Below are 27087 nucleotides of genomic sequence, written 5' to 3'. Positions count from 1 at the left end.
CCTTCTCCTCCTAAGCTGCATCTAAAGCATCTCATCTAGCCAGTACCCAGCTCTGTACAGAAGAAGGCAGAGAACCCAAAAACAGCTGTCTGTAGGTGGGTGTTCCTCTTGGAAGAGTTTAGACCAGCATAATCGAGGGACAAAAACCTCAAAACAGCTGTCGATAGATGGGTTACTCTTCCTCTTAATTATATAAATGTTAAAAAGTATAAATCTGAAGGTGTCGGTCCTTTAAAGAGTAATGAGGGGGGATTCGCAGAGAGCGACGAGGAGAAAGCAAAGCTGTTAAATATTTTTTTCTCAAGTGTATTCACTGAGGAAAATAAACTGTCTGATAAAATGCTGAATGTAAAAATAAATTCCCCATTAAAAGTGTCCTGTCTGACCCAGGAAGAAGTACAACAGCGACTTAAAAAGATCAAAATAGACAAATCGCCAGGACCGGATGGCATACACCCCCGTATCCTAAGGGAATTAAGTAATGTCATAGCCAGACCCTTATTTCTGATATTTGCGGACTCTTTACTGACAGGGAATGTCCCACAGGATTGGCGCATGGCAAATGTGGTGCCAATATTCAAAAAGGGTCCAAAAACAGAGCCTGGAAACTATAGGCCGGTAAGTTTAACATCTGTTGTGGGTAAACTGTTTGAAGGTTTTCTAAGAGATGCTATCTTAGAACATCTTAACGGAAATAAGCAAATAACGCCATATCAGCATGGCTTCGTGAGGGATCGGTCATGTCAAACTAATTTAATCAGTTTCTATGAGGAGGTAAGTTCTAGACTTGACAGCGGCGAATCAATGGATGTCGTGTATCTGGACTTCTCCAAAGCATTTGACACTGTACCACATGAAAGGTTAGTATATAAAATGAGAATGCTCGGACTGGGAGAAAACGTCTGTAAGTGGGTAAGTAACTGGCTCAATGATAGAAAACAGAGAGTGGTTATTAACGGTACACACTCAGATTGGGTCACTGTCACTAGTGGAGTACCTCAGGGGTCAGTATTGGGCCCTATTCTCTTCAATATATTTATTAATGATCTTGTAGAAGGCTTGCATAGTAAAATATCAATTTTCGCAGATGACACTAAACTGTGTAAAGTAATTTACACTGAAGAGGACAGTATACTACTACAGAGGGATCTGGATAGATTGGAGGCTTGGGCAGATAAGTGGCAGATGAGGTTTAACACTGACAAATGTAAAGTTATGCACATGGGAAGAAATAATGCAAGTCACCCGTACATACTAAATGGTAAAACACTCGGTAACACTGACATGGAAAAGGATCTAGGAATTTTAATAAACAGCAAACTAAGCTGCAAAAAACAGTGTCAGGCAGCTGCTGCCAAGGCCAATAAGATAATGGGTTGCATCAAAAGGGGCATAGATGCCCGTGATGAGAACATAGTCCTACCACTTTACAAATCATTAGTCAGACCACACATGGAGTACTGTGTACAGTTCTGGGCTCCAGTGAACAAGGCAGACATAGCAGAGCTGGAGAGGGTCCAGAGGAGGGCAACTAAAGTAATAACTGGAATGGGGCAACTACAGTACCCTGAAAGAATATCAAAATTAGGGTTATTCACTTTAGAAAAAAGACGACTGAGGGGAGATCTAATTACTATGTATAAATATATCAGGGGTCAGTACAGAGATCTATCCCATCATCTATTTATCCCCAGGACTGTGACTGTGACGAGGGGACATCCTCTGCGTCTGGAGGAAAGAAGGTTTGTACACAAACATAGAAAAGGGTTCTTTACGGTAAGAGTAGTGAGACTATGGAGCTCTCTGCCTGAGGAGGTGGTTATGGTGAGTACAATAAAGGAATTCAAGAGGGGCCTGGATGTATTTCTGGAGCTTAATAATATTACAGGCTATATATAGCTACTAGAGAGGGGTCGTTGATCCAGGGAGTTATTCTGATTGCCTGATTGGAGTCATAGTAACATAGTAACATAGTAACATAGTACATAAGGCCGAAAAAAGACATTTGTCCATCCAGTTCGGCCTGTTATCCTGCAAGTTGATCCAGAGGAAGGCAAAAAACCCTGTGAGGTAGAAGCCAATTTTCTCCACTTTAGGGGAATAAAAAATTTCTTCCCGACTCCAATCAGAATAACTCCCTGGATCAACGACCCCTCTCTAGTAGCTATAGCCTGTAATATTATTACGCTCTAGAAACACATCCAGGCCCCTCTTGAATTCCTTTATTGTACTCACCATCACCACCTCCTCAGGCAGAGAGTTCCATAGTCTCACTGCTCTTACCGTAAAGAATCCTCTTCTATGTTTGTGTACAAACCTTCTTTCCTCCAGACGCAGAGGATGTCCCCTCGTCACAGTCACAGTCCTGGGGATAAATAGCTGATGGGATAGATCTCTGTACTGACCCCTGATATATTTATACATATTAATTAGATCTCCCCTCAGTCGTCTTTTTTCTAAAGTGAATAACCCTAATGTTGATAATCTTTCAGGGTACTGTAGTCCCCCCATTCCAGTTATTACTTTAGTTGACCTCCTCTGAATCCTCTCCAGCTCTGCTATGTATGTCTTGTTCACTGGAGCCCAGAACTGTACACAGTACTCCATGTGTGGTCTGACTAGCGATTTGTAAAGTGGTAGGACTATGTTCATATCACGGGAATCTATGCCCCTTTTGATGCAACCCATTATCTTGTTGGCCTTGGCAGCAGCTGCCTGACACTGGTTTTTGCTGTTTAGTTTGCTGTTTATTAAAATTCCTAGATCCTTTTCCATGTCAGTGTTACCGAGTGTTTTACCATTTAGTATGTACGGGTGACTTGCATTTTTCCTTCCCATGTGCATAACCTTACATTTATCAGTGTTAAACCTCATCTGCCACTTATCTGCCCAAGCCTCCAATCTATCCAGATCCCTCTGTAGTAGTATACTGTCCTCTTCAGTGTAAATTACTTTACACAGTTTAGTGTCGAGTCGGGAAGGATTTTATTATTCCCCTAAAGTGAGGAGAATTGGCTTCTACCTCACAGGGTTTTTTTGCCTTCCTCTGGATCAACTTGCAGGATGACAGGCCGAACTGGATGGACAAATGTCTTTTTTCGGCCTTATGTACTATGTACTATGTTACTATGTCTTGGAAGACTACTTTTGCTTATATTTTTCCCATGGAGCATTGCCTAAAAAAAAGTCTCCTAAATGAAAACCAGAACAAACCGCTTCCTCCTACGCTGCATCTAAATATTAGTACCACACAGATAGTGCCCTTTCAACAATTATTGTCACAGAGTGCTCTGAAAAAAATAACTGCACCCAGTAAATAGTATCGCAGACACTAATAGTATAAACATAATGTCCCTAAAAATAATTGTGCTATGCTGATACTGTGCCAGGGTGCCACACCAACAGTGCTTCCCAAAATCCAACCAATAGAAATAATTCTCTGCCAGAGCACACTTAGTAGTAATAATGCCTCCATAATGCCCATACTAGTAATCATGTTCCACATAGCCCCCTAGTAGTAGTAAAGCTCACCATAATGCCTGCTAGTAGTATTAATTCTCCTTATGATATGACAGTACAAGAAATACCACCACTTAGTGCCCACAGTTGAGCTAATGTCCCCATAATGTATGCTAGTATAAAATATCCCTATATAGTGCCCAAGTAAATGCCCCCATAGTGCTCCTCTCCCCCTTCCCCATAGTGCCCCCATAATGTGCCAGTATAAAATACCCCATCTTAGTGCCCCTAGAACATGCCTCTATTGTGCTCCTCCCCCATTCCCCATAGTGCCACCAATATTATGCCAGTAAAAAAATGACCCTTTTTAGTGCCCCCAGCAGATGTCCCTATAGTGCTCCTCTCCCCCATAATGTGCCAGTAAAAAATGCCCCTTCTTAGTGCTACCAGATGCCTCCATAATGTACCAGTAAAAAATCCCCCTTCTTGGTGCCACCAGATGCCCCCATAATATGCCAGTAAAAAAATCCCCCTTCTTAGTGCCACCAGATGCCCCCATAATATGCCAGTAAAAAAAATCCCCCTACTTAGTGCCACCAGATTCCCCCATAATATGCCAGTAAAAAAATCCCCCTTCTTAGTGCCACCAGATGCTCCCATTTCTCTCTCCCTCATAGTGCCCCCTTAATGTGCCAGTTAAAAATCCCCCTTCTTAGTGCCACCACATGCCCCCATAGTGCTCCTCCTCCCCATAGTGCCCCAATAATATGTCAGTTAAAAACGCCCCTTCTTAGTGCCACCAGATGCCCCTTAGTGCTTATCTCCCCTATAGTGCCTCCCATGTGCCAGTAAAAAATGCCACCTTAGTACCAGATGCCATAGTGCCCCCTATAATGTGCCAGTAAAAAAAATGCCCCTTTAGAGCCACCAGATGCCGCCATAGTGCTCCAATGCCCCATAGTGCCCCCAAATTATGCCCCTATAGTGCCACCAGATGCCCCATAGTGCCTCCGATAATGTGCCAGTAAAAAATGCCCCCTTAGTGCCACCAGATGCCATAGTGCCCCCATAATATGCTAATAAAAAAGGCCCCTTTAGAGCCCCCATAGTGTTCCACTGCCCATTAGTGCCCCCAAATAATGCCCCTAATAGTGCCACCAGATGCCCCATAGTCTTCCCCCCCCCAAAATGGGGCAGTAAGAAATGCCCCAGATGCCCCCATAATGCCCCCCCCCCCCCCAAAAAAAAGGGCCAATAAGAAATGCTCTAGTGTCACCAGGTGCCCCCTATAATGTGTCATCTATTAAAATAAAAATAAAAAAAACACTAATACTTACCTTCATGAGGCTGGCAGCGATGCGCTGCAGGCCTCTTCTGGCCTATGTCTCCTGCTGTGTGCTGCCTGGCACAGGCGGCGCAATAATAATGACGTCATCGCGCCGCCTGAGCCGGCCTCTGATAGGCTGAAGGCACTAGAGCCTATCAGAAGAACGGGGAAGGGAGACGCCTCTCCCTCCCCTGCCCCGCCGCAGCACAGCCATCTGTATCACTGTCCTGAGATGAATATAAAGATTAGCGCTTGGACAATGGAAGCGCTCATCTCCTACTGCCCCCCCCCACTGCCTCCCGCAATTAGAACCAGGGCCGCGCCGCCTGTCAGTGTGCCCCTGATTACAGCGTCCAGTCTCCTTGGGTATGATGCCACAAGGTTTGCACACCTGGATTTGGGGCCATTCTTTTCTGCAGATCCTCTCAAGCTCTGTCAGATTGGATGGGGACTGTCGGTGGACAGCCATTTTTAGGTCTCTCCAGAGATGTTCAATTGGGTTCAAGTCAGAACTCTGGCTGGGCTACTTAAGAACATTCCCAGAGGTGTCCCTAAGACTCTCCTGTGTTGTCCTGGCTGTGTGCTTAGGGTTATTGGCTTGTTGGAAGGTGAACTTTTGGCCCAGTCTTAGGTCCAGAGCACTCAATCAGAACTTTGTACTTTGATCAAGTCAGCTTTCTCTCATCCCTGTCCCAATGGCTGAAAAACACCCCCACAGCAAGATGCTGCCACCACCATGCTTCACTGTAGGGAAGGTATTAAGCAGGTGATGAGCAGTGGCTGGTTTCCTCCAAACATGAATCTTAGACTTAAGGTCAAAAGTTCAATCTTGGTTTATCAGACCAGAGAATCTTGTTTGTCAAACTCTAAGAAAGTCCTTTAGATGCTTTTTTTTGCAAACTCTCATATGTCTTCTACTGAGGAGAGGCTTTTTTTCTGGCCACTCTGCCATAAAGTCCAGATTGGTAATGTGATGGTTGACCTTCTGGAAGTTTTTCTCATCTGCACACAGATTCTTTGTAGTTTAGTCAGAATGACCACTGGTCACCACTCTTACAAAGCCCCCCCCCCCCCCCCCCAATTACTTCGTTTTGTGGGGCCGCCAGCTCTAGGAAGAGTCCTGGTTGTTACAAACTTCTTCCATTTAAGAATTATGGAGGCCACTGTGCTCTTGGGAACTTTCTGTGCAGCAGGAATGTTTTTGTACCCTTCTCCAGATCCATGCCTCCACACAATCTTGTCTCTGAGCTCCACAGGCAGTTGTTTCCTCCTGATGGCTTGGTTTTTGCTCTGATATTCATTGTTAGCTGTGAGACAGTATATAGACAGGGCTGTGTCTTTCCAAATCATGTCCAATCAGCTGAACTTTCAACAGGTGGACTCTGATCAAGATGTAGAAACATTTCAAATATGATGACGAAAATCGGGAGGCCCCAGAGCTGAATTTCAAGTATCATAGGAAAGGGTCTGAATACTTATGTCCATGCACAATGTTAAGTATTTATTTCAATAAATTTGCAACCATTTCTAAAATTTTGTTTTCACAGTCTCATTATATGGCGTATATTATGGGGGAAAACTTGACATTTTTTATTGTAGCACAAGGCCGCAACATAACAAAGAGGGAAAAATGTGAAAAGATCTAAAGGCTTTCTGAAAGCACTGTATGTTCCAGCAGCTTCATCTGCCACTGACTGCTAAGGCTTCCAGCAACTTGACACCTGTCGCTTTAGAAAAAGGGGTTGTCCTAATGATATGATCCTTTCAATTGGCACTTCTATGTGGTTCAGACAGCTCGTTATTGGTGAAAAATGCAGTTTTTTCTATGCATGGGTTTGGTCATACTAAAAAGGTAATTGGAGTCTTGTCCTAAAGCTGGCCATGGACATGAGATATTTAAGGCAGATCGAGCCAAGTTTGGCGAGCTCTGCTGATAATATAATGGCTTTGGTGCTCATCACACGATTAACAGCAGATTTACATTTAGACTTTAAATGTCAATAGCCAGATCTTGATCCATCGAGACGGTTTTAGAGGATGGCACACTGGGCAACTACCTAGGGCCCTCATCTCCTATGATGTTCTCAAGGACAGAACCCCCCAAAACAACCTATACTAGGGAATGTAAAATGAACCCCTTTGTTGTCCCTTTACGCCCATCATTTACAATGAACCCATTCATCACCCTAGATTTACTGCAAGTCTATTACAAATCTATTACAACCATTTTGAAACTCAAAATCATTGTTTCAGGGTAGATCACCTTCATTTGGAAAACATATATACATTTATCACCTATTTCTCATAGTACCTATATGGGGTTTGTATGTTTTCCCCATGCCCGGTGGGTTTCCTCTGGTTTCCAGAGGCATACTGATAGGTTAATTTCCTATGAAATTGGCTCTACTGTGTTATACACATAGGAAGATTAGTATGGGAGTCCTTCTGAGGACCACTACTGAACTAAGTTATAACAGTCAATCTCCGTACAGCACAGCAGAATATGTTGGTGAATATATAATAAATAAAAAACACTAAAAAAAATGACTCCGTGGTGCAGAGGTTACACATAAAAATCTTCTCTATAATCAGAAAGGAAATTAATAAAAATAACTTGATTCAGCTAAAATAAAAATGTGTGACCCCTCCATGAATGCAACAACCAAGACTGTACATCAACTTGGAAAGCCGTATCAAAGGGACATATTTTGCTAGGAAATTATATCTCTGTTTAACTGGCCGCCATGCTGGATGTCCATGTGGTTGAGAACCAAAATCATGCAGAAAAACATGAGAAATGGCCATCTAACGACTTACTTGTCAAACACTACAGCAGCATAAGCCGGCTCTGCAAAGATGACATCTCCAGCCCAAAATTCCCTTGAGGCTTTGAGACCCCGTCCTTTGCCTTCAGAGTTAAACACTTCTACGTTCTCCATCCTTGCAAGTGTCACAAGCCAGAGCTGAACACAAGTGAAGTCAGCCTGGCCGTGCGAATGACTACCCCAATCCTCAGTCACGTCTGTTATTTCAGCACCTTCACATTCCCAAAGAACAGTCCTATAAAAGGAACATCCCCCCTCCCCTCCTTCTCTGCCTGTCCCACAGCTCAGAGGTGGCTGTAGACTCTCTCAGGGCTTTGTCCCAAAAGCCCTCACCCTTCAACATGGCTGAAATACCTTCCAAAGAGCCTGGACACTGTTTCATATAATGTATCCTCTGCCAAAGCTCATGATATAATGCAATATTCTGCTTATACAAAAGCTCCATGAAACCTTTCTTCTCTGTGGTCTATTTCTGGAGACCAGTTGCCCAGCCACATCAAGTGACAGCAGCTGTCACAACGTGCAGAGGGTAGGTCCTGTCCGTCTCCCTCTTGGGTCCTACTCTGATCTTTTAATTGAATAATAGAAGGGAAATTTTTTTATTGCGGCAGCTGTTTTATTGGCAGGATCGTGTAACCCAGCAGCGGTAGTAGTAGGAGCACCAGAAACGTATCGAGGAGCATCCAGCAAAGTCCATGCAATGTAATAATGCTTAAAATAGCCACGTGTGTAACAGAATATCCTGGAGGAACCGTCAGGAGGTATTTAAGGCGTTCGGGAAGGTTCTCCAGCTTTCTGCACAAATCTCCACACTAGGTTAGTGTGACTCGTTGTGCCCGGCCAGGACTATAAGATGATCCTGGACTGATCTCAGTCAGGTCTCCGTAGTGCAAGTTGCACCTGTGGGAAACATAAGTTGACTTGGGTTGGCTATCTTGGGATAGTTGTTCTCTAAGATACATGACGGGAAATTTCGGAAGTCAGGAATTTGCATTCACATTCATTTCAAGTTCAAGGAAGAGATAAAAGTTACCAGAATATTGTATCTAGAGGCACCAATCCAACTGATGTTGAGGGTGCTATGTATTGTATAAAATGGAAGATAAAGCAATGATAAAGTTGGCATTCCACCATAAACATGTACTCTGAGGGTATCGGTACTTTTAAAGGACATCTGTCAGCAGTTTTGTCCCTATGACACTGGCTGACCTGTTACATGTGCACTCGGCAGCTGAAGGCATCTGTGTTGGTCCCATGTTCATATGTGTCCGCATTGCTGAGAAAAATGATGTTTTAATATATGCCCGAGAGCATGCAAAGTCAAAAAAACCTCCAGGGTAGAAGGAGTAATATATAGAGTTGAGCGAACACCTGGATGTTCGGGTTCGAGAAGTTCGGCCGAACTTCCCGGAAATGTTCGGGTTCGGGATCCGAACCCGACCCGAACTTCGTCCCGAACCCGAACCCAATTGAAGTCAATGGGGACCCGAACTTTTGGGCACTAAAAAGGCTGTAAAACAGCCCAGGAAAGAGCTAGAGGGCTGCAAAAGGCAGCAACATGTAGGTAAATCCCCTGCAAACAAATGTGGATAGGGAAATGAATAAAAATAAAAATAAAAAAAATGAACCAATATCAATTGGACAGAGGTCCCATAGCAGAGAATCTAGCTTCACGTCAGCAGAGAATCAGTCTTCATGTCATAGCAGAGAATCAGGCTTCACGTCACCCACCACTGGAACAGGCCACTGTCACATATTTAGGCCCCGGCACCCAGACAGAGGAGAGAGGTCCCGTAACAGAGAATCTGGCCTTATGTCAGCGCAGAATCAGTCTTCATGTCATAGCAGAGAATCAGGCTTCACGTCACCCACCACTGGAACAGGCCACTGTCACACATTTAGGCCCCGGCACCCAGACAGAGGAGAGAGGTCCCGTAACAGAGAATCTGGCCTTATGTCAGTGCAGAATCAGTCTTCATGTCATAGCAGAGAATCAGGCTTCACGTCACCCACCACTGGAACAGGCCACTGTCACATATTTAGGCCCCGGCACCCAGACAGAGGAGAGAGGTCCCGTAACAGAGAATCTGGCCTTATGTCAACGCAGAATCAGTCTTCATGTCATAGCAGAGAATCAGGCTTCACGTCACCCACCACTGGAACAGGCAACTGTCACATATTTAGGCCCCGGCACCCAGACAGAGGAGAGAGGTCCCGTAACAGAGAATCTGGCCTTATGTCAGCGCAGAATCAGTCTTCATGTCATAGCAGAAAATCAGGCTTCACGTCACCCACCACTGGAACAGGCCACTGTCACACATTTAGGCCCCGGCACCCAGACAGAGGAGAGAGGTCCCGTAACAGAGAATCTGGCCTTATGTCAGCGCAGAATCAGTCTTCATGTCATAGCAGAGAATCAGGCTTCACGTCACCCACCACTGGAACAGGCCACTGTCACATATTTAGGCCCCGGCACCCAGACAGAGGAGAGAGGTCCCGTAACAGAGAATCTGGCCTTATGTCAGCGCAGAATCAGTCTTCATGTCATAGCAGAGAATCAGGCTTCACGTCACCCACCACTGGAACAGGCCACTGTCACACATTTAGGCCCCGGCACCCAGACAGAGGAGAGAGGTCCCGTAACAGAGAATCTGGCCTTATGTCAGTGCAGAATCAGTCTTCATGTCATAGCAGAGAATCAGGCTTCACGTCACCCACCACTGGAACAGGCCACTGTCACATATTTAGGCCCCGGCACCCAGACAGAGGAGAGAGGTCCCGTAACAGAGAATCTGGCCTTATGTCAGCGCAGAATCAGTCTTCATGTCATAGCAGAGAATCAGGCTTCACGTCACCCACCACTGGAACAGGCCACTGTCACATATTTAGGCCCCGGCACCCAGACAGAGGAGAGAGGTCCCGTAACAGAGAATCTGGCCTTATGTCAGCGCAGAATCAGTCTTCATGTCATAGCAGAGAATCAGGCTTCACGTCACCCACCACTGGAACAGGCCACTGTCACATATTTAGGCCCCGGCACCCAGACAGAGGAGAGAGGTCCCGTAACAGAGAATCTGGCCTTATGTCAGCGCAGAATCAGTCTTCATGTCATAGCAGAAAATCAGGCTTCACGTCACCCACCACTGGAACAGGCCACTGTCACACATTTAGGCCCCAGCACCCAGACAGAGGAGAGAGGTCCCGTAACAGAGAATCTGGCCTTATGTCAGCGCAGAATCAGTCTTCATGTCATAGCAGAGAATCAGGCTTCACGTCACCCACCACTGGAACAGGCCACTGTCACATATTTAGGCCCCGGCACCCAGACAGAGGAGAGAGGTCCCGTAACAGAGAATCTGGCCTTATGTCAGCGCAGACTCAGTCTTCATGTCATAGCAGAAAATCAGGCTTCACGTCACCCACCACTGGAACAGGCCACTGTCACACATTTAGGCCCCGGCACCCAGACAGAGGAGAGAGGTCCCGTAACAGAGAATCTGGCCTTATGTCAGCGCAGAATCAGTCTTCATGTCATAGCAGAGAATCAGGCTTCACGTCACCCACCACTGGAACAGGCCACTGTCACATATTTAGGCCCCGGCACCCAGACAGAGGAGAGAGGTCCCGTAACAGAGAATCTGGCCTTATGTCAGCGCAGAATCAGTCTTCATGTCATAGCAGAGAATCAGGCTTCACGTCACCCACCACTGGAACAGGCCACTGTCACACATTTAGGCCCCGGCACCCAGACAGAGGAGAGAGGTCCCGTAACAGAGAATCTGGCCTTATGTCAGCGCAGAATCAGTCTTCATGTCATAGCAGAGAATCAGGCTTCACGTCACCCACCACTGGAACAGGCCACTGTCACATATTTAGGCCCCGGCACCCAGACAGAGGAGAGAGGTCCCGTAACAGAGAATCTGGCCTTATGTCAGCGCAGAATCAGTCTTCATGTCATAGCAGAGAATCAGGCTTCACGTCACCCACCACTGGAACAGGCCACTGTCACATATTTAGGCCCCGGCACCCAGACAGAGGAGAGAGGTCCCGTAACAGAGAATCTGGCCTTATGTCAGCGCAGAATCAGTCTTCATGTCATAGCAGAGAATCAGGCTTCACGTCACCCACCACTGGAACAGGCCACTGTCACATATTTAGGCCCCGGCACCCAGACAGAGGAGAGAGGTCCCGTAACAGAGAATCTGGCCTTATGTCAGCGCAGAATCAGTCTTCATGTCATAGCAGAAAATCAGGCTTCACGTCACCCACCACTGGAACAGGCCACTGTCACACATTTAGGCCCCAGCACCCAGACAGAGGAGAGAGGTCCCGTAACAGAGAATCTGGCCTTATGTCAGCGCAGAATCAGTCTTCATGTCATAGCAGAGAATCAGGCTTCACGTCACCCACCACTGGAACAGGCCACTGTCACATATTTAGGCCCCGGCACCCAGACAGAGGAGAGAGGTCCCGTAACAGAGAATCTGGCCTTATGTCAGCGCAGAATCAGTCTTCATGTCATAGCAGAGAATCAGGCTTCACGTCACCCACCACTGGAACAGGCCACTGTCACATATTTAGGCCCCGGCACCCAGACAGAGGAGAGAGGTCCCGTAACAGAGAATCTGGCCTTATGTCAGCGCAGAATCAGTCTTCATGTCATAGCAGAAAATCAGGCTTCACGTCACCCACCACTGGAACAGGCCACTGTCACACATTTAGGCCCCGGCACCCAGACAGAGGAGAGAGGTCCCGTAACAGAGAATCTGGCCTTATGTCAGCGCAGAATCAGTCTTCATGTCATAGCAGAGAATCAGGCTTCACGTCACCCACCACTGGAACAGGCCACTGTCACATATTTAGGCCCCGGCACCCAGACAGAGGAGAGAGGTCCCGTAACAGAGAATCTGGCCTTATGTCAGCGCAGAATCAGTCTTCATGTCATAGCAGAGAATCAGGCTTCACGTCACCCACCACTGGAACAGGCCACTGTCACACATTTAGGCCCCGGCACCCAGACAGAGGAGAGAGGTCCCGTAACAGAGAATCTGGCCTTATGTCAGCGCAGAATCAGTCTTCATGTCATAGCAGAGAATCAGGCTTCACGTCACCCACCACTGGAACAGGCCACTGTCACATATTTAGGCCCCGGCACCCAGACAGAGGAGAGAGGTCCCGTAACAGAGAATCTGGCCTTATGTCAGCGCAGAATCAGTCTTCATGTCATAGCAGAGAATCAGGCTTCACGTCACCCACCACTGGAACAGGCCACTGTCACATATTTAGGCCCCGGCACCCAGACATAGGAGAGAGGTCCCGTAACAGAGAATCTGGCCTTATGTCAGCGCAGAATCAGTCTTCATGTCATAGCAGAGAATCAGGCTTCACGTCACCCACCACTGGAACAGGCCACTGTCACATATTTAGGCCCCGGCACCCAGACAGAGGAGAGAGGTCACGTAACAGAGAATCTGGCCTTATGTCAGCGCAGAATCAGTCTTCATGTCATAGCAGAGAATCAGGCTTCACGTCACCCACCACTGGAACAGGCCACTGTCACACATTTAGGCCCCGGCACCCAGACAGAGGAGAGAGGTCCCGTAACAGAGAATCTGGCCTTATGTCAGTGCAGAATCAGTCTTCATGTCATAGCAGAGAATCAGGCTTCATGTCACCCACCACTGGAACAGGCCACTGTCACATATTTAGGCCCCGGCACCCAGACAGAGGAGAGAGGTCCCGTAACAGAGAATCTGGCCTTATGTCAGCGCAGAATCAGTCTTCATGTCATAGCAGAGAATCAGGCTTCACGTCACCCACCACTGGAACAGGCCACTGTCACATATTTAGGCCCCGGCACCCAGACAGAGGAGAGAGGTCACGTAACAGAGAATCTGGCCTTATGTCAGCGCAGAATCAGTCTTCATGTCATAGCAGAGAATCAGGCTTCACGTCACCCACCACTGGAACAGGCCACTGTCACACATTTAGGCCCCGGCACCCAGACAGAGGAGAGAGGTCCCGTAACAGAGAATCTGGCCTTATGTCAGTGCAGAATCAGTCTTCATGTCATAGCAGAGAATCAGGCTTCACGTCACCCACCACTGGAACAGGCCACTGTCACATATTTAGGCCCCGGCACCCAGACAGAGGAGAGAGGTCCCGTAACAGAGAATCTGGCCTTATGTCAGCGCAGAATCAGTCTTCATGTCATAGCAGAGAATCAGGCTTCACGTCACCCACCACTGGAACAGGCCACTGTCACATATTTAGGCCCCGGCACCCAGACAGAGGAGAGAGGTCCCGTAACAGAGAATCTGGCCTTATGTCAGCGCAGAATCAGTCTTCATGTCATAGCAGAAAATCAGGCTTCACGTCACCCACCACTGGAACAGGCCACTGTCACACATTTAGGCCCCGGCACCCAGACAGAGGAGAGAGGTCCCGTAACAGAGAATCTGGCCTTATGTCAGCGCAGAATCAGTCTTCATGTCATAGCAGAGAATCAGGCTTCACGTCACCCACCACTGGAACAGGCCACTGTCACATATTTAGGCCCCGGCACCCAGACAGAGGAGAGAGGTCCCGTAACAGAGAATCTGGCCTTATGTCAGCGCAGAATCAGTCTTCATGTCATAGCAGAGAATCAGGCTTCACGTCACCCACCACTGGAACAGGCCACTGTCACACATTTAGGCCCCGGCACCCAGACAGAGGAGAGAGGTCCCGTAACAGAGAATCTGGCCTTATGTCAGCGCAGAATCAGTCTTCATGTCATAGCAGAGAATCAGGCTTCACGTCACCCACCACTGGAACAGGCCACTGTCACACATTTAGGCCCCGGCACCCAGACAGAGGAGAGAGGTCCCGTAACAGAGAATCTGGCCTTATGTCAGCGCAGAATCAGTCTTCATGTCATAGCAGAGAATCAGGCTTCACGTCACCCACCACTGGAACAGGCCACTGTCACATATTTAGGCCCCGGCACCCAGACAGAGGAGAGAGGTCCCGTAACAGAGAATCTGGCCTTATGTCAGCGCAGAATCAGTCTTCATGTCATAGCAGAGAATCAGGCTTCACGTCACCCACCACTGGAACAGGCCACTGTCACATATTTAGGCCCCGGCACCCAGACAGAGGAGAGAGGTCCCGTAACAGAGAATCTGGCCTTATGTCAGCGCAGAATCAGTCTTCATGTCATAGCAGAAAATCAGGCTTCACGTCACCCACCACTGGAACAGGCCACTGTCACACATTTAGGCCCCGGCACCCAGACAGAGGAGAGAGGTCCCGTAACAGAGAATCTGGCCTTATGTCAGCGCAGAATCAGTCTTCATGTCATAGCAGAGAATCAGGCTTCACGTCACCCACCACTGGAACAGGCCACTGTCACATATTTAGGCCCCGGCACCCAGACAGAGGAGAGAGGTCCCGTAACAGAGAATCTGGCCTTATGTCAGCGCAGAATCAGTCTTCATGTCATAGCAGAGAATCAGGCTTCACGTCACCCACCACTGGAACAGGCCACTGTCACACATTTAGGCCCCGGCACCCAGGCAGAGGAGAGAGGTCCCGTAACAGAGAATCTGGCCTTATGTCAGCGCAGAATCAGTCTTCATGTCATAGCAGAGAATCAGGCTTCACGTCACCCACCACTGGAACAGGCCACTGTCACACATTTAGGCCCCGGCACCCAGACAGAGGAGAGAGGTCCCGTAACAGAGAATCTGGCCTTATGTCAGCGCAGAATCAGTCTTCATGTCATAGCAGAGAATCAGGCTTCACGTCACCCACCACTGGAACAGGCCACTGTCACATATTTAGGCCCCGGCACCCAGACAGAGGAGAGAGGTCCCGTAACAGAGAATCTGGCCTTATATCAGCACAGAATCAGTCTTCATGTCATAGCAGAGAATCAGGCTTCACGTCACCCACCACTGGAACAGGCCACTGTCACATATTTAGGCCCCGGCACCCAGACAGAGGAGAGAGGTCCCGTAACAGAGAATCTGGCCTTATGTCAGCGCAGAATCAGTCTTCATGTCATAGCAGAAAATCAGGCTTCACGTCACCCACCACTGGAACAGGCCACTGTCACACATTTAGGCCCCGGCACCCAGGCAGAGGAGAGAGGTCCCGTAACAGAGAATCTGGCCTTATGTCAGCGCAGAATCAGTCTTCATGTCATAGCAGAGAATCAGGCTTCACGTCACCCACCACTGGAACAGGCCACTGGAATCAGTCTTCATGTCATAGCAGAGAATCAGGCTTCACGTCACCCACCACTGTCACACATTTAGGCCCCGGCACCCAGACAGAGGAGAGAGGTCCCGTAACAGAGAATCTGGCCTTATGTCAGCGCAGAATCAGTCTTCATGTCATAGCAGAGAATCAGGCTTCACGTCACCCACCACTGGAACAGGCCACTGTCACACATTTAGGCCCCGGCACCCAGACAGAGGAGAGAGGTCCCGTAACAGAGAATCTGGCCTTATGTCAGTGCAGAATCAGTCTTCATGTCATAGCAGAGAATCAGGCTTCACGTCACCCACCACTGGAACAGGCCACTGTCACATATTTAGGCCCCGGCACCCAGACAGAGGAGAGAGGTCCCGTAACAGAGAATCTGGCCTTATGTCAGCGCAGAATCAGTCTTCATGTCATAGCAGAGAATCAGGCTTCACGTCACCCACAACTGGAACAGGCCTCTGTCACACATTTAGGCCCCGGCACCCAGGCAGAGGAGAGAGGTCCCGTAACAGAGAATCTGGCCTTATGTCAGCGCAGAATCAGTCTTCATGTCATAGCAGAGAATCAGGCTTCACGTCACCCACCACTGGAAAAGGCCACTGTCACATATTTAGGCCCCGGCACCCAGGCAGAGGAGAGAGGTCCCGTAACAGAGAATCTGGCCTTATGTCAGCGCAGAATCTGTCTTCATGTCATAGCAGAGAATCAGGCTTCACGTCACCCACCACTGGAACAGGCCACTGTCACATATTTAGGCCCCGGCACCCAGACAGAGGAGAGAGGTCCCGTAACAGAGAATCTGGCCTTATGTCAGCGCAGAATCAGTCTTCATGTCATAGCAGAGAATCAGGCTTCACGTCACCCACCACTGGAACAGGCCACTGTCACACATTTAGGCCCCGGCACCCAGACAGAGGAGAGAGGTCCCGTAACAGAGAATCTGGCCTTATGTCAGTGCAGAATCAGTCTTCATGTCATAGCAGAGAATCAGGCTTCACGTCACCCACCACTGGAACAGGCCACTGTCACATATTTAGGCCCCGGCACCCAGACAGAGGAGAGAGGTCCCGTAACAGAGAATCTGGCCTTATGTCAGCGCAGAATCAGTCTTCATGTCATAGCAGAGAATCAGGCTTCACGTCACCCACCACTGGAACAGGCCACTGTCACATATTTAGGCCCCGGCACCCAGACAGAGGAGAGAGGTCCCGTAACAGAGAATCTGGCCTTATGTCAGCGCAGAATCAGTCTTCATGTCATAGCAGAAAATCAGGCTTCACGTCACCCACCACTGGAACAGGCCACTGTCACACATTTAGGCCCCGGCACCCAGACAGAGGAGAGAGGTCCCGTAACAGAGAATCTGGCCTTATGTCAGCGCAGAATCAGTCTTCATGTCATAGCAGAGAATCAGGCTTCACGTCACCCACCACTGGAACAGGCCACTGTCACATATTTAGGCCCCGGCACCCAGACAGAGGAGAGAGGTCCCGTAACAGAGAATCTGGCCTTATATCAGCACAGAATCAGTCTTCATGTCATAGCAGAGAATCAGGCTTCACGTCACCCACCACTGGAACAGGCCACTGTCACATATTTAGGCCCCGGCACCCAGACAGAGGAGAGAGGTCCCGTAACAGAGAATCTGGCCTTATGTCAGCGCAGAATCAGTCTTCATGTCATAGCAGAAAATCAGGCTTCACGTCACCCACCACTGGAACAGGCCACTGTCACACATTTAGGCCCCGGCACCCAGACAGAGGAGAGAGGTCCCGTAACAGAGAATCTGGCCTTATGTCAGCGCAGAATCAGTCTTCATGTCATAGCAGAGAATCAGGCTTCACGTCACCCACCACTGGAACAGGCCACTGGAATCAGTCTTCATGTCATAGCAGAGAATCAGGCTTCACGTCACCCACCACTGTCACACATTTAGGCCCCGGCACCCAGACAGAGGAGAGAGGTCCCGTAACAGAGAATCTGGCCTTATGTCAGCGCAGAATCAGTCTTCATGTCATAGCAGAGAATCAGGCTTCACGTCACCCACCACTGGAACAGGCCACTGTCACACATTTAGGCCCCGGCACCCAGACAGAGGAGAGAGGTCCCGTAACAGAGAATCTGGCCTTATGTCAGTGCAGAATCAGTCTTCATGTCATAGCAGAGAATCAGGCTTCACGTCACCCACCACTGGAACAGGCCACTGTCACATATTTAGGCCCCGGCACCCAGACAGAGGAGAGAGGTCCCGTAACAGAGAATCTGGCCTTATGTCAGCGCAGAATCAGTCTTCATGTCATAGCAGAGAATCAGGCTTCACGTCACCCACAACGGGAACAGGCCTCTGTCACACATTTAGGCCCCGGCACCCAGGCAGAGGAGAGAGGTCCCGTAACAGAGAATCTGGCCTTATGTCAGCGCAGAATCAGTCTTCATGTCATAGCAGAGAATCAGGCTTCACGTCACCCACCACTGGAAAAGGCCACTGTCACATATTTAGGCCCCGGCACCCAGGCAGAGGAGAGAGGTCCCGTAACAGAGAATCTGGCCTTATGTCAGCGCAGAATCTGTCTTCATGTCATAGCAGAGAATCAGGCTTCACGTCACCCACCACTGGAACAGGCCACTGTCACATATTTAGGCCCCGGCACCCAGACAGAGGAGAGAGGTCCCGTAACAGAGAATCTGGCCTTATGTCAGCGCAGAATCAGTCTTCATGTCATAGCAGAGAATCAGGCTTCACGTCACCCACCACTGGAACAGGCCACTGTCACATATTTAGGCCCCGGCACCCAGACAGAGGAGAGAGGTCCCGTAACAGAGAATCTGGCCTTATGTCAGCGCAGAATCAGTCTTCATGTCATAGCAGAGAATCAGGCTTCACGTCACCCACCACTGGAACAGGCCACTGTCACATATTTAGGCCCCGGCACCCAGACAGAGGAGAGAGGTCCCGTAACAGAGAATCTGGCCTTATGTCAGCGCAGAATCAGTCTTCATGTCATAGCAGAAAATCAGGCTTCACGTCACCCACCACTGGAACAGGCCACTGTCACACATTTAGGCCCCGGCACCCAGACAGAGGAGAGAGGTCCCGTAACAGAGAATCTGGCCTTATGTCAGCGCAGAATCAGTCTTCATGTCATAGCAGAGAATCAGGCTTCACGTCACCCACCACTGGAACAGGCCACTGTCACATATTTAGGCCCCGGCACCCAGACAGAGGAGAGAGGTCCCGTAACAGAGAATCTGGCCTTATGTCAGCGCAGAATCAGTCTTCATGTCATAGCAGAGAATCAGGCTTCACGTCACCCACCACTGGAACAGGCCACTGTCACACATTTAGGCCCCGGCACCCAGACAGAGGAGAGAGGTCCCGTAACAGAGAATCTGGCCTTATGTCAGCGCAGAATCAGTCTTCATGTCATAGCAGAGAATCAGGCTTCACGTCACCCACCACTGGAACAGGCCACTGTCACATATTTAGGCCCCGGCACCCAGACAGAGGAGAGAGGTCCCGTAACAGAGAATCTGGCCTTATGTCAGCGCAGAATCAGTCTTCATGTCATAGCAGAGAATCAGGCTTCACGTCACCCACCACTGGAACAGGCCACTGTCACATATTTAGGCCCCGGCACCCAGACAGAGGAGAGAGGTCCCGTAACAGAGAATCTGGCCTTATGTCAGCGCAGAATCAGTCTTCATGTCATAGCAGAGAATCAGGCTTCACGTCACCCACCACTGGAACAGGCCACTGTCACATATTTAGGCCCCGGCACCCAGACAGAGGAGAGAGGTCACGTAACAGAGAATCTGGCCTTATGTCAGCGCAGAATCAGTCTTCATGTCATAGCAGAGAATCAGGCTTCACGTCACCCACCACTGGAACAGGCCACTGTCACACATTTAGGCCCCGGCACCCAGACAGAGGAGAGAGGTCCCGTAACAGAGAATCTGGCCTTATGTCAGTGCAGAATCAGTCTTCATGTCATAGCAGAGAATCAGGCTTCATGTCACCCACCACTGGAACAGGCCACTGTCACATATTTAGGCCCCGGCACCCAGACAGAGGAGAGAGGTCCCGTAACAGAGAATCTGGCCTTATGTCAGCGCAGAATCAGTCTTCATGTCATAGCAGAGAATCAGGCTTCACGTCACCCACCACTGGAACAGGCCACTGTCACATATTTAGGCCCCGGCACCCAGACAGAGGAGAGAGGTCACGTAACAGAGAATCTGGCCTTATGTCAGCGCAGAATCAGTCTTCATGTCATAGCAGAGAATCAGGCTTCACGTCACCCACCACTGGAACAGGCCACTGTCACACATTTAGGCCCCGGCACCCAGACAGAGGAGAGAGGTCCCGTAACAGAGAATCTGGCCTTATGTCAGTGCAGAATCAGTCTTCATGTCATAGCAGAGAATCAGGCTTCACGTCACCCACCACTGGAACAGGCCACTGTCACATATTTAGGCCCCGGCACCCAGACAGAGGAGAGAGGTCCCGTAACAGAGAATCTGGCCTTATGTCAGCGCAGAATCAGTCTTCATGTCATAGCAGAGAATCAGGCTTCACGTCACCCACCACTGGAACAGGCCACTGTCACATATTTAGGCCCCGGCACCCAGACAGAGGAGAGAGGTCCCGTAACAGAGAATCTGGCCTTATGTCAGCGCAGAATCAGTCTTCATGTCATAGCAGAAAATCAGGCTTCACGTCACCCACCACTGGAACAGGCCACTGTCACACATTTAGGCCCCGGCACCCAGACAGAGGAGAGAGGTCCCGTAACAGAGAATCTGGCCTTATGTCAGCGCAGAATCAGTCTTCATGTCATAGCAGAGAATCAGGCTTCACGTCACCCACCACTGGAACAGGCCACTGTCACATATTTAGGCCCCGGCACCCAGACAGAGGAGAGAGGTCCCGTAACAGAGAATCTGGCCTTATGTCAGCGCAGAATCAGTCTTCATGTCATAGCAGAGAATCAGGCTTCACGTCACCCACCACTGGAACAGGCCACTGTCACACATTTAGGCCCCGGCACCCAGACAGAGGAGAGAGGTCCCGTAACAGAGAATCTGGCCTTATGTCAGCGCAGAATCAGTCTTCATGTCATAGCAGAGAATCAGGCTTCACGTCACCCACCACTGGAACAGGCCACTGTCACACATTTAGGCCCCGGCACCCAGACAGAGGAGAGAGGTCCCGTAACAGAGAATCTGGCCTTATGTCAGCGCAGAATCAGTCTTCATGTCATAGCAGAGAATCAGGCTTCACGTCACCCACCACTGGAACAGGCCACTGTCACATATTTAGGCCCCGGCACCCAGACAGAGGAGAGAGGTCCCGTAACAGAGAATCTGGCCTTATGTCAGCGCAGAATCAGTCTTCATGTCATAGCAGAGAATCAGGCTTCACGTCACCCACCACTGGAACAGGCCACTGTCACATATTTAGGCCCCGGCACCCAGACAGAGGAGAGAGGTCCCGTAACAGAGAATCTGGCCTTATGTCAGCGCAGAATCAGTCTTCATGTCATAGCAGAAAATCAGGCTTCACGTCACCCACCACTGGAACAGGCCACTGTCACACATTTAGGCCCCGGCACCCAGACAGAGGAGAGAGGTCCCGTAACAGAGAATCTGGCCTTATGTCAGCGCAGAATCAGTCTTCATGTCATAGCAGAGAATCAGGCTTCACGTCACCCACCACTGGAACAGGCCACTGTCACATATTTAGGCCCCGGCACCCAGACAGAGGAGAGAGGTCCCGTAACAGAGAATCTGGCCTTATGTCAGCGCAGAATCAGTCTTCATGTCATAGCAGAGAATCAGGCTTCACGTCACCCACCACTGGAACAGGCCACTGTCACACATTTAGGCCCCGGCACCCAGGCAGAGGAGAGAGGTCCCGTAACAGAGAATCTGGCCTTATGTCAGCGCAGAATCAGTCTTCATGTCATAGCAGAGAATCAGGCTTCACGTCACCCACCACTGGAACAGGCCACTGTCACACATTTAGGCCCCGGCACCCAGACAGAGGAGAGAGGTCCCGTAACAGAGAATCTGGCCTTATGTCAGCGCAGAATCAGTCTTCATGTCATAGCAGAGAATCAGGCTTCACGTCACCCACCACTGGAACAGGCCACTGTCACATATTTAGGCCCCGGCACCCAGACAGAGGAGAGAGGTCCCGTAACAGAGAATCTGGCCTTATATCAGCACAGAATCAGTCTTCATGTCATAGCAGAGAATCAGGCTTCACGTCACCCACCACTGGAACAGGCCACTGTCACATATTTAGGCCCCGGCACCCAGACAGAGGAGAGAGGTCCCGTAACAGAGAATCTGGCCTTATGTCAGCGCAGAATCAGTCTTCATGTCATAGCAGAAAATCAGGCTTCACGTCACCCACCACTGGAACAGGCCACTGTCACACATTTAGGCCCCGGCACCCAGACAGAGGAGAGAGGTCCCGTAACAGAGAATCTGGCCTTATGTCAGCGCAGAATCAGTCTTCATGTCATAGCAGAGAATCAGGCTTCACGTCACCCACCACTGGAACAGGCCACTGGAATCAGTCTTCATGTCATAGCAGAGAATCAGGCTTCACGTCACCCACCACTGTCACACATTTAGGCCCCGGCACCCAGACAGAGGAGAGAGGTCCCGTAACAGAGAATCTGGCCTTATGTCAGCGCAGAATCAGTCTTCATGTCATAGCAGAGAATCAGGCTTCACGTCACCCACCACTGGAACAGGCCACTGTCACACATTTAGGCCCCGGCACCCAGACAGAGGAGAGAGGTCCCGTAACAGAGAATCTGGCCTTATGTCAGTGCAGAATCAGTCTTCATGTCATAGCAGAGAATCAGGCTTCACGTCACCCACCACTGGAACAGGCCACTGTCACATATTTAGGCCCCGGCACCCAGACAGAGGAGAGAGGTCCCGTAACAGAGAATCTGGCCTTATGTCAGCGCAGAATCAGTCTTCATGTCATAGCAGAGAATCAGGCTTCACGTCACCCACAACTGGAACAGGCCTCTGTCACACATTTAGGCCCCGGCACCCAGGCAGAGGAGAGAGGTCCCGTAACAGAGAATCTGGCCTTATGTCAGCGCAGAATCAGTCTTCATGTCATAGCAGAGAATCAGGCTTCACGTCACCCACCACTGGAACAGGCCACTGTCACACATTTAGGCCCCGGCACCCAGACAGAGGAGAGAGGTCTTGTAACAGAGAATCTGGCCTTATGTCAGCGCAGAATCAGTCTTCATGTCATAGCAGAGAATCAGGCTTCACGTCACCCACCACTGGAAAAGGCCACTGTCACATATTTAGGCCCCGGCACCCAGGCAGAGGAGAGAGGTCCCGTAACAGAGAATCTGGCCTTATGTCAGCGCAGAATCTGTCTTCATGTCATAGCAGAGAATCAGGCTTCACGTCACCCACCACTGGAACAGGCCACTGTCACATATTTAGGCCCCGGCACCCAGACAGAGGAGAGAGGTCCCGTAACAGAGAATCTGGCCTTATGTCAGCGCAGAATCAGTCTTCATGTCATAGCAGAGAATCAGGCTTCACGTCACCCACCACTGGAACAGGCCACTGTCACACATTTAGGCCCCGGCACCCAGACAGAGGAGAGAGGTCTTGTAACAGAGAATCTGGCCTTATGTCAGCGCAGAATCAGTCTTCATGTCATAGCAGAGAATCAGGCTTCACGTCACCCACCACTGGAACAGGCCACTGTCACATATTTAGGCCCCGGCACCCAGACAGAGGAGAGAGGTCCCGTAACAGAGAATCTGGCCTTATGTCAGCGCAGAATCAGTCTTCATGTCATAGCAGAGAATCAGGCTTCACGTCACCCACCACTGGAACAGGCCACTGTCACACATTTAGGCCCCGGCACCCAGACAGAGGAGAGAGGTCCCGTAACAGAGAATCTGGCCTTATGTCAGCGCAGAATCAGTCTTCATGTCATAGCAGAGAATCAGGCTTCATGTCACCCACCACTGGAACAGGCCACTGTCACATATTTAGGCCCCGGCACCCAGACAGAGGAGAGAGGTCCCGTAACAGACAATCTGGCCTTATGTCAGCGCAGAATCAGTCTTCATGTCATAGCAGAGAATCAGGCTTCACGTCACCCACCACTGGAACAGGCCACTGTCACACATTTAGGCCCCGGCACCCAGACAGAGGAGAGAGGTCCCGTAACAGAGAATCTGGCCTTATGTCAGTGCAGAATCAGTCTTCATGTCATAGCAGAGAATCAGGCTTCACGTCACCCACCACTGGAACAGGCCACTGTCACATATTTAGGCCCCGGCACCCAGACAGAGGAGAGAGGTCCCGTAACAGAGAATCTGGCCTTATGTCAGCGCAGAATCAGTCTTCATGTCATAGCAGAGAATCAGGCTTCACGTCACCCACAACTGGAACAGGCCTCTGTCACACATTTAGGCCCCGGCACCCAGGCAGAGGAGAGAGGTCCCGTAACAGAGAATCTGGCCTTATGTCAGCGCAGAATCAGTCTTCATGTCATAGCAGAGAATCAGGCTTCACGTCACCCACCACTGGAAAAGGCCACTGTCACATATTTAGGCCCCGGCACCCAGGCAGAGGAGAGAGGTCCCGTAACAGAGAATCTGGCCTTATGTCAGCGCAGAATCTGTCTTCATGTCATAGCAGAGAATCAGGCTTCACGTCACCCACCACTGGAACAGGCCACTGTCACATATTTAGGCCCCGGCACCCAGACAGAGGAGAGAGGTCCCGTAACAGAGAATCTGGCCTTATGTCAGCGCAGAATCAGTCTTCATGTCATAGCAGAGAATCAGGCTTCACGTCACCCACCACTGGAACAGGCCACTGTCACACATTTAGGCCCCGGCACCCAGACAGAGGAGAGAGGTCTTGTAACAGAGAATCTGGCCTTATGTCAGCGCAGAATCAGTCTTCATGTCATAGCAGAGAATCAGGCTTCACGTCACCCACCACTGGAACAGGCCACTGTCACATATTTAGGCCCCGGCACCCAGACAGAGGAGAGAGGTCCCGTAACAGAGAATCTGGCCTTATGTCAGCGCAGAATCAGTCTTCATGTCATAGCAGAGAATCAGGCTTCACGTCACCCACCACTGGAACAGGCCACTGTCACACATTTAGGCCCCGGCACCCAGACAGAGGAGAGAGGTCCCGTAACAGAGAATCTGGCCTTATGTCAGCGCAGAATCAGTCTTCATGTCATAGCAGAGAATCAGGCTTCATGTCACCCACCACTGGAACAGGCCACTGTCACATATTTAGGCCCCGGCACCCAGACAGAGGAGAGAGGTCCCGTAACAGAGAATCTGGCCTTATGTCAGCGCAGAATCAGTCTTCATGTCATAGCAGAGAATCAGGCTTCACGTCACCCACCACTGGAACAGGCCACTGTCACATATTTAGGCCCCGGCACCCAGACAGAGGAGAGAGGTCGCGTAACAGAGAATCTGGCCTTATGTCAGCGCAGAATCAGTCTTCATGTCATAGCAGAGAATCAGGCTTCACGTCACCCACCACTGGAACAGGCCACTGTCACATATTTAGGCCCCGGCACCCAGACAGAGGAGAGAGGTCCCGTAACAGAGAATCTGGCCTTATGTCAGCGCAGAATCAGTCTTCATGTCATAGCAGAGAATCAGGCTTCACGTCACCCACAACTGGAACAGGCCTCTGTCACACATTTAGGCCCCGGCACCCAGGCAGAGGAGAGAGGTCCCGTAACAGAGAATCTGGCCTTATGTCAGCGCAGAATCAGTCTTCATGTCATAGCAGAGAATCAGGCTTCACGTCACCCACCACTGGAAAAGGCCACTGTCACATATTTAGGCCCCGGCACCCAGGCAGAGGAGAGAGGTCCCGTAACAGAGAATCTGGCCTTATGTCAGCGCAGAATCTGTCTTCATGTCATAGCAGAGAATCAGGCTTCACGTCACCCACAACTGGAACAGGCCACTGTCACATATTTAGGCCCCGGCACCCAGACAGAGGAGAGAGGTCCCGTAACAGAGAATCTGGCCTTATGTCAGCGCAGAATCAGTCTTCATGTCATAGCAGAGAATCAGGCTTCACGTCACCCACCACTGGAACAGGCCACTGTCACACATTTAGGCCCCGGCACCCAGACAGAGGAGAGAGGTCTTGTAACAGAGAATCTGGCCTTATGTCAGCGCAGAATCAGTCTTCATGTCATAGCAGAGAATCAGGCTTCACGTCACCCACCACTGGAACAGGCCACTGTCACATATTTAGGCCCCGGCACCCAGACAGAGGAGAGAGGTCCCGTAACAGAGAATCTGGCCTTATGTCAGCGCAGAATCAGTCTTCATGTCATAGCAGAGAATCAGGCTTCACGTCACCCACCACTGGAACAGGCCACTGTCACACATTTAGGCCCCGGCACCCAGACAGAGGAGAGAGGTCCCGTAACAGAGAATCTGGCCTTATGTCAGCGCAGAATCAGTCTTCATGTCATAGCAGAGAATCAGGCTTCATGTCACCCACCACTGGAACAGGCCACTGTCACATATTTAGGCCCCGGCACCCAGACAGAGGAGAGAGGTCCCGTAACAGAGAATCTGGCCTTATGTCAGCGCAGAATCAGTCTTCATGTCATAGCAGAAAATCAGGCTTCACGTCGCCCACTACTGGAACAGGCCACTGTCACACATTTAGGCCCCGGCACCCAGACAGAGGAGAGAGGTCCCGTAACAGAGAATCTGGCCTTATGTCAGCGCAGAATCAGTCTTCATGTCATAGCAGAGAATCAGGCTTCACGTCACCCACCACTGGAACAGGCCACTGTCACATATTTAGGCCCCGGCACCCAGACAGAGGAGAGAGGTCGCGTAACAGAGAATCTGGCCTTATGTCAGCGCAGAATCAGTCTTCATGTCATAGCAGAGAATCAGGCTTCACGTCACCCACCACTGGAACAGGCCACTGTCACATATTTAGGCCCCGGCACCCAGACAGAGGAGAGAGGTCCCGTAACAGAGAATCTGGCCTTATGTCAGCGCAGAATCAGTCTTCATGTCATAGCAGAGAATCAGGCTTCACGTCACCCACCACTGGAACAGGCCACTGTCACACATTTAGGCCCCGGCACCCAGACAGAGGAGAGAGGTCCCGTAACAGAGAATCTGGCCTTATGTCAGCGCAGAATCAGTC

General features: G+C 49.9%; 1 protein-coding gene across 2 annotated transcripts in view; it reads right to left on the bottom strand.

Annotated features, from left to right (window-relative positions):
- SMYD1 (SET and MYND domain containing 1) overlaps positions 1-7872 on the bottom strand; it is a 54370-nt gene extending 46498 nt beyond the window's left edge. For both annotated transcript variants that reach the window (XM_040419264.1, XM_040419266.1), the window contains exon 1: positions 7604-7872. In XM_040419264.1, the coding sequence (XP_040275198.1) occupies positions 7604-7725 (122 nt within the window). In that variant the 5' untranslated portion in view covers positions 7726-7872. The remainder of the gene's footprint in view (positions 1-7603) is intronic.
- Between the last annotated feature and the right edge of the window lie 19215 nt (positions 7873-27087).

Source organism: Bufo bufo, chromosome 2 (assembly GCF_905171765.1).
Source record: "Bufo bufo chromosome 2, aBufBuf1.1, whole genome shotgun sequence".
Lineage (NCBI taxonomy): Eukaryota > Metazoa > Chordata > Amphibia > Anura > Bufonidae > Bufo > Bufo bufo.
The sequence above is the reverse complement of the archived record's forward strand: the minus strand, read 5'-3'. Positions and strand labels throughout refer to the sequence as shown.